General features: G+C 39.1%; 1 protein-coding gene across 1 annotated transcript in view; it reads right to left on the reverse strand.

Moving 5' to 3' along the window:
- The window catches only part of LOC122796959 (kinesin-like protein KIF13A), a 1,146,649-nt gene extending 1,143,537 nt beyond the window's left edge, over positions 1-3,112 (reverse strand). Inside the window, exons 1-2 of the mRNA XM_044065733.1 lie at positions 2,593-3,112; positions 2,234-2,327 (exon numbers count right to left, since the gene is read on the reverse strand). Coding sequence (XP_043921668.1) covers positions 2,234-2,327; positions 2,593-2,647 — 149 coding nt within the window. The 5' untranslated portion in view covers positions 2,648-3,112. The remainder of the gene's footprint in view (positions 1-2,233; positions 2,328-2,592) is intronic.
- Positions 3,113-11,787: the final 8,675 nt, after the last annotated feature.

Consider the following 11,787-nt stretch of genomic DNA (forward strand, 5'->3'; position numbering starts at 1 on the left):
GCTTAAGACACACAAAAATACAGAAAATTCCAGCAACAGATAAGTCCAAGCAAGCTGCTATAACTCTCCCACTTTCTTAAGTCTTTAAAATCAACACAAGTGACAGTTTTCTCCAAAAGGTGTTATGAAAGGAAACCAAGATTTAGCCAAGCCTATAAGCTCTTTGTACAATGCTTCCATTTGAAAACATGTAAAATATACAAGCAAAGCAAAACATCACCCTATACAGTTTTAAAAGCACACTTTTTTCTGGTATATCAACTTTTCTTCACAAATTTACTTATAACTCACTAGGCACATACAACAAAGAGATCAAAAATCAGCTAATATTAAGAACATGCTCTACTAAATAAATGCTGTTATTTAAAAGCATTACTTTTATCAAAGCAAATGTTCGCAAACAACAGCATATATACAGTTCAACCTTTCATTGCATCAACATGGACATAACATGTCAGACAACACACAGAATAAACAGTCATCTAATGAGCTGTGCCAACTGCATCTATAAGATGACACACACAGATTACAACTTAATATACTGAAATATTATAACTGCACTTGCAGTGAGTTTGTTTTCACCATGACACAGGATTTAAAAAAATATAAAATGAATGACACTTCATAGCATGCTAATATTTGTGTAAGACCACTTAATGCTACTTTGAATTTGTTTCACTATGGTACAGACAAGGTTCAAGACACATAATATGGTTATTTCAGAATATGTAATTAACAGAATGCCAAGATTTGAGTAGAACCACTTAATGCAGAATTAGATTCATAACTAAAACAAAAAATGTTAAGACACCCAACACGCAAAATGTGCCAATATCTGCATGACAGCGTTATTTGTGATACTTAAACGTACACTACAAATCACAACAATGAAGTAGAACTACATTAGCCCACTGCAGTTATTTTTCTGTTAACATGCTTAAACCCTTTAAACTTGTGTTACACTAACTAGGTCGTGAGAAGAAATGAATGCACAACACTTGCTCATGCAGTATGGTTGAGGTCTGCTACTTCACAGGTTAACACTAAACTTCTACTGCTTCTTGACAATTTGTGCTATGCAGTCTAGTTCCAAGGAGCAAAGCAGTAACACAGCAGCAATACAGTGCCCACTACTGAAGGTCTCTAATCCTGCTGATGATACTCTGCCGGGAAGAAACAGTGACAAAAGTGACACTACTACTTCCTTTATCCACACACCAAACAGATCAAAGACAGCTCTATGGACAACAGAAGGGTGCTTTTCAAGCTTACTACTACTGATAGCAGTACTTCATAAACACAAGTCATCTGATGTATCTGTGTGTGGGAGGGAACAGCATCCAGTTCTGAACAGAGACTCAGATCAAAATGATACCGACTACCCCAACCCACCAAGAAAAAGTTATAAAAACAGTAACGATTGGTCCTGTCAAAGCCCACCTGACAATTTCTATCAGCCTTGTTTGGGCAAAGCAGTGAGCAAGTCATAATCTATCTTCATCATGGCAACAAGTAATGAAACTACCAAAGACACTATGAGTGCACGGTGCCACTCACTATACTCAAGCACGATACAATAATTTTGTCAACTTTTCTTGAGGTGTATGTAAGCAAATAAATTGCAACTTCATTATTCTATTTTTCTTATACACACACACAGAACCACACTCAGTTCATCAGCTTTTAAGTTTTGAATCCGGAATCCGTGTTACCCTCCAATCCCTGCCCCTAGTGTTGGGTCAAAGAGACAGACAACTTTTTCCTCTCGCTTCCTTGCGGCTTGGAAAAAGCAAGCGTGACGATGAGAAATTATTACACAGGCCGGTTCCATAGAAAAGCCAGTTACATTTCACTACTGTGGTTAACCAAGCATCTGTCTGGAGTTCTAACCACTATGAGTATCATCCTGTCTACAAGTGATCGGGATTAAGTGTCCAAAACCTAACAGAATTTTAGTCCATTTAGAAACTGGAAAGAGACAGGCCTGAAGAAAGCACACTTGCGTTCCCAGCCAGTGTAGTGTACATCATAGCTCTGGTAACACAGTACTCAAGTGCCAAAATCAATACGGTGATATACTCATTACGCCTGTGCACCAATTTGTACGTGCAAATTAACACAACATAACCCCGAAAGAAATGACTATGTAAAACTTTTAACGTCCTCAGTTCAATCCGCCCATCCCGAAGTCATAGAAATACATCAAGTAAGCAGAGTAAATGCGTTTGAATACCTGCTCTCTCCTTTGGTGTTCGAAGACGGCGGCGGGTGCAGGACTGTTTGATTATCCTCCATCTCCACAACACACTTTGTATTTAATTCAATTTCTGTAACGACAGACAGTGACAAATACACAACAGTCAAATCATGCATACTGCAGATTAAAAAAAAAGAAAGAGAAAAAAGTAATTAATACTACATGAAAAAGAAAAACTCTTCCCAAACCTACCAGATGACGGCTGGAACAGATGTCACAACTCAACAGGACAAACTAACTCTACTATTAACTTTGCCAAAGACTAAAGTTTCAACAAGTCTCATTTCTGTCACACGCCCAAACTGCAATGCAAAAGAATAATAAAATGCCCTTACCCCTCTTGTTCATAGGCCGGACTCTTACTGCAACTTTAACTTTACTGTCAGACATTTTTGCATCCACTTTCTTCCTTGTTTCATACAGTTTTACTCCCAAATGAGAGATGTTTAAAATATACTATATATTACAGTTTCCAAAATGCAGCAAGTATCGTATAGAGTCCCACGGAAAATACAACGCTACGATCTGTAAATCCATTCCGGAATGTTGTCTTCCTGCAGCAGATAAAACCCTAATCAAGTAATTTATTTATAAAACATATATGCATATTATATCTCCAGCTTTTCCCAACCGCCATCTTCCATAGGGAGGGAGAAGCCAGGGAACAGAAACCACAAATCGGTTGGACAAAACGGGAGCGCGCATCCACAACATCAGCCACAGCCTGCAGAAGGAAAGCAAACTCCTATGCACGCCAAGCGACGCCCCAAAGCTTTAAAACGGCATCTGTGGTTGGCTGCCCATGGACAATAATTACTGGAGAGACTACCTGCTGCATGTTGTATACCGGTTACATAATCACTGATCCTCCCAGTCTCCGGCTGTACTTTGCGGTTGACGTTTTATTTTTTACGAGAGTGTCCTACTTGTCACTTTGTAACTGTCCGTAGTCATTTTTTCTTTGTTTAATAAGGAAAAAACAGTTATGTCAAAGCGAAGTTACGTTTGTAATGCCTAAGTTTAATAATGTTACCAAGTGATTAAAGTGGCCGTAGCCTGTGTATTCAGCGGCTGGCATTTAACCAACATTTATAAGTGGCTATATCTATCTAGTTAGAACAACAAGGTAATTTGGCGAGATTTACTTTAGTATAGTGTTTAAGAATGTTTGTATGGAAGGGAATTTAATAATTTAGTAGTATATGCACCCATACATCCTGATACTGTACCAAGTTGTATTAAAATAATATTGCTTTATTTACGTAGAATTAGAAAATACTTGATGGCAAAAATAAGAACACTGCAAACCCATTTGACAAAGATGCACGGCATAAAGTTATGCATGTTCTCAAGCTTAGCTGGCACAGGCATGATTTAAAAGCGTGGTTAGTACTTGACCGCAAATGAACTGCGCCAACAAGTGTTGGGTGTTCATTAAGTTGCATTTTCTCTGAGGTGTTGGAACATTAGAGGTTTGGATTCCCTACTCCCATACAAAAACAATGGTGTTCCTGTTTTTGTACCAATACTGCAGTCTCAGCTTAATGGTGTTTGATGTCCTATTTCCAGCTTGTATGTATGACAGGTATTTAAAGCAAAGTGTATTATTATAGGTTCATAGAAGGTTACTAAGCTAGCAGACCTAGAGCCTTTACAAGCCTAGCCATGTTAATCCGAAGTATTCCCATTTGTTCTTTTTTGGGTAGTTCGCAGAATGAATTTATGAACAGAGCAGGTCTGTGATCAAAGCCGGCTCCCCGTGCCCGTGAGGGACATGAGTACCACCCCAGGAACAAATTTGCAGTCCCCCATCCAGTTATTTAGGTTGTGTTTGAATGGGGTCAGTGAGGAGCTCTACATTTTGATTTAAATTTTTTAACAGGGTATCGGACTCCCGTACCCAGTTAATAAATTAAATTAGATCAAAGTGTAATGCTACACTTTGCTTTTAATATAGTCCTGAAAAACAGATCTGTTTTGTGCCATTATAAAAGATGGTCAGATTTGTCCTAGGAAGATTTATGATAAAAGTTGGGGTGGCTTTAGAACCATGGGCTGACAACTATCTTAAATGGTGCTATCCACTGTACCAGTATCCAAAAGAATAAATACAATTAACAAAACTCTTTACCAACGGTGATACACACCATTAGCAGTAAGACCATCTGTATAAACACGGGTGTTGCTAGACATACTCAGTGTACTTAAATAAGTACATTTTTTCTGATCATAGGTTCATAGGTAGGTACTAGGATATTGGCCCTAGGGCCTATATAAGCCTAGCCAAACGGTACCCTGGCTTTTGCCAACCAAGAAAATTATTTTCCTGTGCCCCTGTCAAGCAGAGCCACAGAAGTGATCCCTGGGGTGAATTTTCTATCTCCCATCAAATCCTCAAGATTTGTCTTGATTAGTGCTAATGAGGAACTTTGTTTGCTATAGATAGGTTGTTTGTTCCAGAGTATGGGAAGTCTCTGGGACAGGAATCTATCTCTCCAGCATGTTCTGTTTATTGTGGTGACAAGGTTTAGGTTCCTAGAGTGTGTAGCTCTGAAGGATTGGGATTTCTTTACGTGGAGCATGTCCAACAGCTCTGGGTTTGACATAGCTTTGTATGTTAGGCAGAGATTGCCTCTGAGTAGGCGATATGCGACAGAGTAAAGCTGGAGTTTTTTGAGACGGTCTGCGTAGGGCATCTGTTTGAGGCTGGTAATCCTCTTTGTGAGGTATTTCTGTGGTCTTTCCAGTTGTTGTAGATGTCTTATGAGGTACATACCAAAAAGGGTGTTGTACTCTATAATGGGTCTAATGAGTGATGAGTAGAGGGGAACAATTACCTCTTTTTTTTCTGGATGATAAACCTTTTGTGATGGTGTGCCACATAGAAGGATTTCCTGACTACTGTGGTGATGTGATTATCAAAGGAGAGACTACTGTCCACCTGTGTCCCAAGGTCTCTTATCACACTTTTGGTGTTAAGTAGATTACTACCTATGTAGTAGTTCATAGGTACAGAGTTTTTACCAAAAGGGATGACAATGCACTTTTTGGCATTGAGCTTGAGGCCATGGATTTGACCCCAGGCGTCTGTCTCAGTGAGGCCCATTTTGTAGGATGTCCACATCATTAGGAGTTTTGATTATGGCTCCTAGTTTGCAGTCATCTGCAAACTTTGTTAGCCAAAGACCTTTTGTGTTAGCCTGTACTTCACCAAAGTAGATATCAAACAGGAGAGGACCTAGGACTGAACCCTGTGGTACTCCACTTGTCACTGGTCTGAAGTTGGATTTAGAGTCTGCTACTTTCACAGTGTGGGTTCTGTCAGTGAGCCAGTTGGCAACCCATCTTGTGACATAGGGATTTATACCTAGTTTAGTGAGTTTGTCTATAATTCCAGAGTGGGGGATGGTGTCGAAAGCCTTGACGTGATCTAGATAGGCTGTGTGAACCACCTTACCCTCATCTACGGCTTTGGTGACCTCTTCAAAGAAGTCTATCAGGTTTAGGAGACATGGTCTGCCATTTACAAACCCAAACTGGGTAGGTTCCAGAGTTTGGAGATTACCAATGTCATTGTTTATAAGTTCCATGGTGATACGCTCCATAGCCTTGCAGACCAGGCTCGTCAGGCTAATGGGGTGGTAGTTCCCAGGGTCCGTGGTGGCTCCCCCTTTGTGGAGTGGGATAACCGTTGCTGTGTGCCATTCAGTGGGCACAAAGCCTGAGGTGAGGCTATGATTGAATATGGTACTTAGGTGGGGTGCCAGTTCATTCTGCAGTTCATGTAGAACGCAGCTTGGGATGTTGTCAGGTCCTATGGATGCTGTGTTCTTGGCTTTGGGGAGTGTGTTTTTTACCTGTGCAGCCGTGATTACAGGTACTTTGCATTCTTCCGGTATAGAGATGTGCCCTTTAGGGGATGAGAGAGGGGTAAAGTTAGCACTGAACCTATCTGCCAGGATGTTGGCAATATCAGTTGGTTGTGTATATTTAGTGCCATTGTGCTGTAACTCAGAGCAGATCTGAGTATTGCCATTGAGATTCTTGACATAGCTATAGAATGCTTTGTGGTTGTCTTTAGAATCAGTGGCGATTTTGTTTTCATAACTAGCTTTGGAGGATTTTATGAGGGATCTCAGCTTCTTACTGAGGCTGACCACGGAGTTCCTCCAATCATGGGATTTTACTCTTTTTTGCAACAGTTTCTTTCTTCTGTTGTAGAGTTTGTTTATAGCAGAGGACTACCAGATTGGATTATCCTTTTTTTGGAGGATAGCATCTTGGTTCTGTTAGAGATTGCACAATCCATGCACTCATGTAAGTGCTTATAAAGTGCAATTGTCCGTCAGCATGGGTGTCATGAAGTTTGCCACTTCTGTCTTAAGAAGCGTGAAGATGGCTTTGAAGAAATATTTTACGGTGCTTTCCCTAATGGGGGGTGGGATGTGGATGTCTAGGGTGATTTGCTTGTGGTCGGATCTGACCAACGAGGAATTGACCTCTGGTGTGGAACACCGGTTGCCCATGTTGGTAATGACCAGGTCTAAGATATTGCTGCCCCTGGTGGGGGTGTGGATAAGTTGATCCAAGTCATTGGAATTTATGAATTCCAGAAAACGTTGAGCACAAGAGTTGGTACATGAGTAGTCTTCCCAGTTAATGGTGGGGTAGTTGAAATCGCCCATCATTAGGGTGTTAGGTTGTACCCTAATATTTTCCAGTGTATCAAGAAATGAGGAATGGGAATCCTGGGGCATGGTGAGGGATCTGTAGCAAGCAACAATTTGCATTGCGGTCTTGCCCAGAGTTAGTTTCACTTGGATAATCTCAGATGCATTATGCTGAGCAACTAGCCTGGAGGTGTGGATATCCTTAATGAATATGGACATGCCTCCGCCTTTAGTGCTTCAGTCCAGGTTAGGTAGCTGAAAGGTGTGGTATGAATTATAGCCTGGTAATGCAGGGGTGCTCTCTGGAGCCTTGAACCAGGTCTCTGTCACTGCACAGATGTTGATGTTCTCCATTTTAAGGAGTGCCTCAAGTGAGTGCATTTTCAGGTTTAGACTTCTAGCATTAAGTAGTATTACCCTCAGATATTGCTTGCTTGTACATGTTACAGTAGTGAATTTGTCATTTGAATCTTGCCTAAAAAGGCACTATAGGGGTGGCAAGAGCCTTAGCCAGTATGTGGAATCCCAAGGGCGACAGGTGCAGGCCATCTCTTGCAAAGCATCGTGGTTTGTCAGTCATGTCATCCCAGGCAGACAGATACTGGATCCCCTTAGAATGACACCAGAAGCTTAGCCAATTGTTGAAGTCAATAATTTTGTCCTTGTACTGTGGTATCATTCTGGGTGATGTCAGGATGCTGCTCAGGGCTAGGGTCATACCTGCCTGGGCTACAAGATCAGAAAGCTCCTCCATGTCTCTCTTCATGTAGTCCAGGGAGGTATGTCTCAGGTCATTCACACCAACATGGACAATGACAGAGTCATATTTGTACTTGTTGTGGAGTGACCTGAGTGCATGCGTTATGTGGTGGATCCTGGCACCTGACAGGCAGCTGACACTAACTTTCTCCTTGTTTAGCCTGGTGAGTGAAACATCACTGTGCCTGACTATAGAGTCTCCTATGACTAGAGTGTTGGGTACGTTGTTATGCCTTATGGGCTGTGGTTGAGTGGCACACTGAATTTGTGGGCTATGTTTAATTTGGGTTGTGTTGGGGGGTGGAGGTTGCTTGCATTTTTGCTTTGGAGGTCCCTGTTGCTTGGGTAGATTTTTTTGAGAGCCTCCGCGAATGTAGGTGTGTGTTTTGTGTTTCTATGTTGGTGTAGTTTTTGAGGGACTATGTGATGAGTGTGGTGTGGTGCAAGTGTTTACCTTCTCCTCTTGACTGTCTAGCCCAGTCTTGGGTGAAGAGAGCTTTGCTTCCAGTTTGGTTATATAAGTACATCCCTCACAGGTTGTAGTGTTGGGTGGTAGGAGGAGAGGGTTGTCTGTGTACATGAGGCAATTGCTGCATCTCTTGGAAACGTCAATATCAAAAATCACACAATGTTGAGAACTGCGTAAAAAAATATTTGCAATACAGAGGTCCAGAAAGAATGTTTATGTGAAAGGAATACACATTTAAAATAGCTTTTTATTGGTATAAATGGTAACATTTGAAAATAACAAATCTCCTTCCTATATGTCTGGGTGGGTAGCATTTTGAGGGTTGAGCACATTTTTAAAAGCATAAGTATGTAGTGGGGGCAATAACATTAGGTTTGAGTACAAAATGTAAATTTCTGTCTACACCCCTGTTTACAAATCATCAAAAAAAAACACTTCATACAAGCATGTTTTCAACAGCTAACTATACGTTGTACATACACATAGGCAGCTATCATTATCCATTTCTAGCAAGTCTTATAAAATATGAACCCCCACTTTATTTAAAACAAAATATATGGGGAATCACAAACTATACTGTAATGTTTGTACTCTACTTTTAGAATCAATGGCCTGCTGCTCTCCTTTTCACCTATACAACTAAAACACTTAACCTGACAATTAAAATCAACAAAGATCTATATGACAAATAAGGACTTTTTATCATGCATCACTTAGTCATACATTTGAAGTTAATGTAATGTAGTTAGATTAAAAAAATGACATTCTCACCATTACGGAAACATGGCTAAAACATAATATTACCTTTGAAGAAGATCTAGCACCAGATTGCAACCTATTGTGACCCGTTAGGAAATCCAAATGAGCAACTGGGATAATATTTTACTCCAAACAGCTTCCAATAACATCATTTAGTCGTATAGTTGACCATGCAGAGTTACCTTCTTAAGTGCTTTCATATCTTTAGCACCTCTTAAAGAAAAAAAATACAGTATTGCTCCCTTGATAATTCTCCAGATTAAAGAAGTGATAAACCTTAGAAACAATGCCTGGAAAGTATGGAAGACACATGCCACCCCCAGCACCTTCACCAGTATAACACTCCTAAAACTAAAGTAAAACACCAAGTATGTCAAAAATGAATGCACTTACTGTAACAAGATACCAACTGCAAACCTAAGCAACTCAAAACATTCTGGATATATGTAAATGAACTTGCTCAAACCAGGTAAATACACTGTACCCAACCCACTTCATAAAGAATCAGGTTGCAATGCAGACTATAAATTTAATGCAGACTTCACAGAATCAAGTTCAGTTGCAGTATACAATTCTGCAACAACACTTTTACAAAGTCTTAACAGCGTGCATTCTGGAAACGTCAAGTTATACCTAGTCTTTGTTGCTCAAGTTAAAAAAAACTTCTAAAAGAACACCTCTTTAGCCTCTGATCAGCTTCTACCCAAATATCTCCATGTGTAAAATCCGTGTGCGTAACTGTGGGTTCACCAGTCACTAGTACATTTCTGTTTAAAGATTGCTTAGATGCAATTGGCATGGGATGTGCTGCTTCACAGTGACTCACAGCTGTGTTTTAGTGCTTAATTTATGCTGGGATGTGCATCTACTACTCCACTGCAGCCTGGGTAAGCAGTTTTCTACTGCCTCAGTGCATAATAATTTATTATGTGCAGATTATGGTGTAGGTGAGTGATGCTCACAGAATGGGTTTGATTGTGGGAGTGTAGTCTTGAATTTGGTCAATGAGTTAAGTAAAAGATCATTGTCAGTGAGCATCAGGCAATTCTTACACTGCCTTTCTATACCAAGTGCTTTGAGGCTGGCAACAAAGGGTACATTAGTTTTCTTACCTTCCATTTATGGCCAAGGTTTTGAGGAGTGTCCGGGGAAAAATAAGAAAATATACTAATGATTTGGTATTTCAGTTAAAGTATTTGTTCATGAATAATAGTAGGCACAGGTTTAACTGATGTCTTGAGCACTAAGGTAACCTAACCATATACATTCGATATTCTAGTCAAGCTTAGTTATGAGGTTGGTTGGTAGGTGATATTGGAGAAGATAAGAGTGTTGCAGCCTGTAGTTAAGTTATTGATTTGAGGAAACAGATAAATGTAGATAGAAAAATAGATTCAAACATCAGAACCTACTAGGCGGTAAGTAATTTAGTCTAGATTTGATTTCTTGTCTTCTTTATTTATACAAAAAAAAACTATCCTTCTCTTTTGGTTGACAACATTAGGAATGAGATTGCCAGTAATAGATTTACCAGGTTTAAACCTACTTTAAAATACAGGTTTATTCACAATAAGACTCCTTCTAACACTGATGACAGCTGCTCTTTCAGTTTTGCTTTACCTATTAGTAGGGATATGCAATGTATTAGAAATATTGTCTCAGATAATTGGAGAATACTAGCAAGTGATAACTATATTAGAGGTGTTATGGGTCCCTCTCCAAAGTTTTCTTTTAAGAAAACCAAAACATTCAAATCCATGTATGAAAGGAAAGACACAGCCTATTTACTCACACAACACATATCCATTAATGATTCCAAAGGTATGTTCACTTGTGGTAAGTGTGTTGCTTGTAATTTTATTCTTACAGGTGCTAAATTCTGTTTCTCACATTGCAATGTTCCAGTGGTTTTTAAGAAAAGTTACAATTGCAATAGCACCATGGTAGTATATGCAGCTATTTGCGCATCTTGTTCCTGTTTCTATATAGGGAAGACTACCAGAAAATTAAGTGATAGGATAAAAGAAAACAATGCTGCCATCAGATCCAAGGATTCTTCTAATGCATTGGGTAAACACAGCTTGTCATGTACTAATTTCTCCAGGTGCAAATTCTTAGTACTAGAATGGGTGGATAATTTCTTTGGAGATGCTGATGGATTTTTACAGGTTCTTGAATTGAAGTGGCAGCTTAATTTGTAAGTTGATTACCACCCTGGTTTGAATGAATCTTTGAATTTAAAGTGTGTGTTAAAATGGATGCAGTAACATAACTCTTGACATAGCTCATGTTTTATTCATTATGTTAATAGTCATACTGTTGGAGTCAAATTCTCATTTGTTATATATTATTTGTGAGTGCTTATTGGTTGGTCCTGATGTTTATATAGCAAGTGGAATGCACATTTTATTCATTCTGAAGAAGTTCCTATACAATAAGGACGAAAGCTTAATTTACCTTGAGGGTTTAGTGTTTTTGTTTTTCAAAAAGAAGTTTCAGCTATATATCTATATATATATATATATATATATATATATATATATTAAAATGTATGTGTGTATGTATATATATATATATATATATATATATATATATATATATTAAAATGTGTGTATATATATATATATATATATATATATATATATATATATGTGCCAAAAAAGCCCTTTACTTTATATGCGTGTATCTTCCTCCAGGTAACAACATTCCAATATTAGAAGACTTTCTAAGCTGGGTTTCTACCACCTACCCCCAAGAAACCATAATTCTTGGTGACGTTAATATAGATTGGAACACTATTAATGCTGACAATCCCTCCTCTCATATTAACCTACATGGTTTCTCCCAAACTATTACCTCAACTACAAGACTCA

This window comes from Protopterus annectens, chromosome 3.part0 (assembly GCF_019279795.1).
Source record: "Protopterus annectens isolate FY-2018-M chromosome 3.part0, PAN1.0, whole genome shotgun sequence".
NCBI classification, from domain to species: Eukaryota; Metazoa; Chordata; order Ceratodontiformes; family Protopteridae; genus Protopterus; species Protopterus annectens.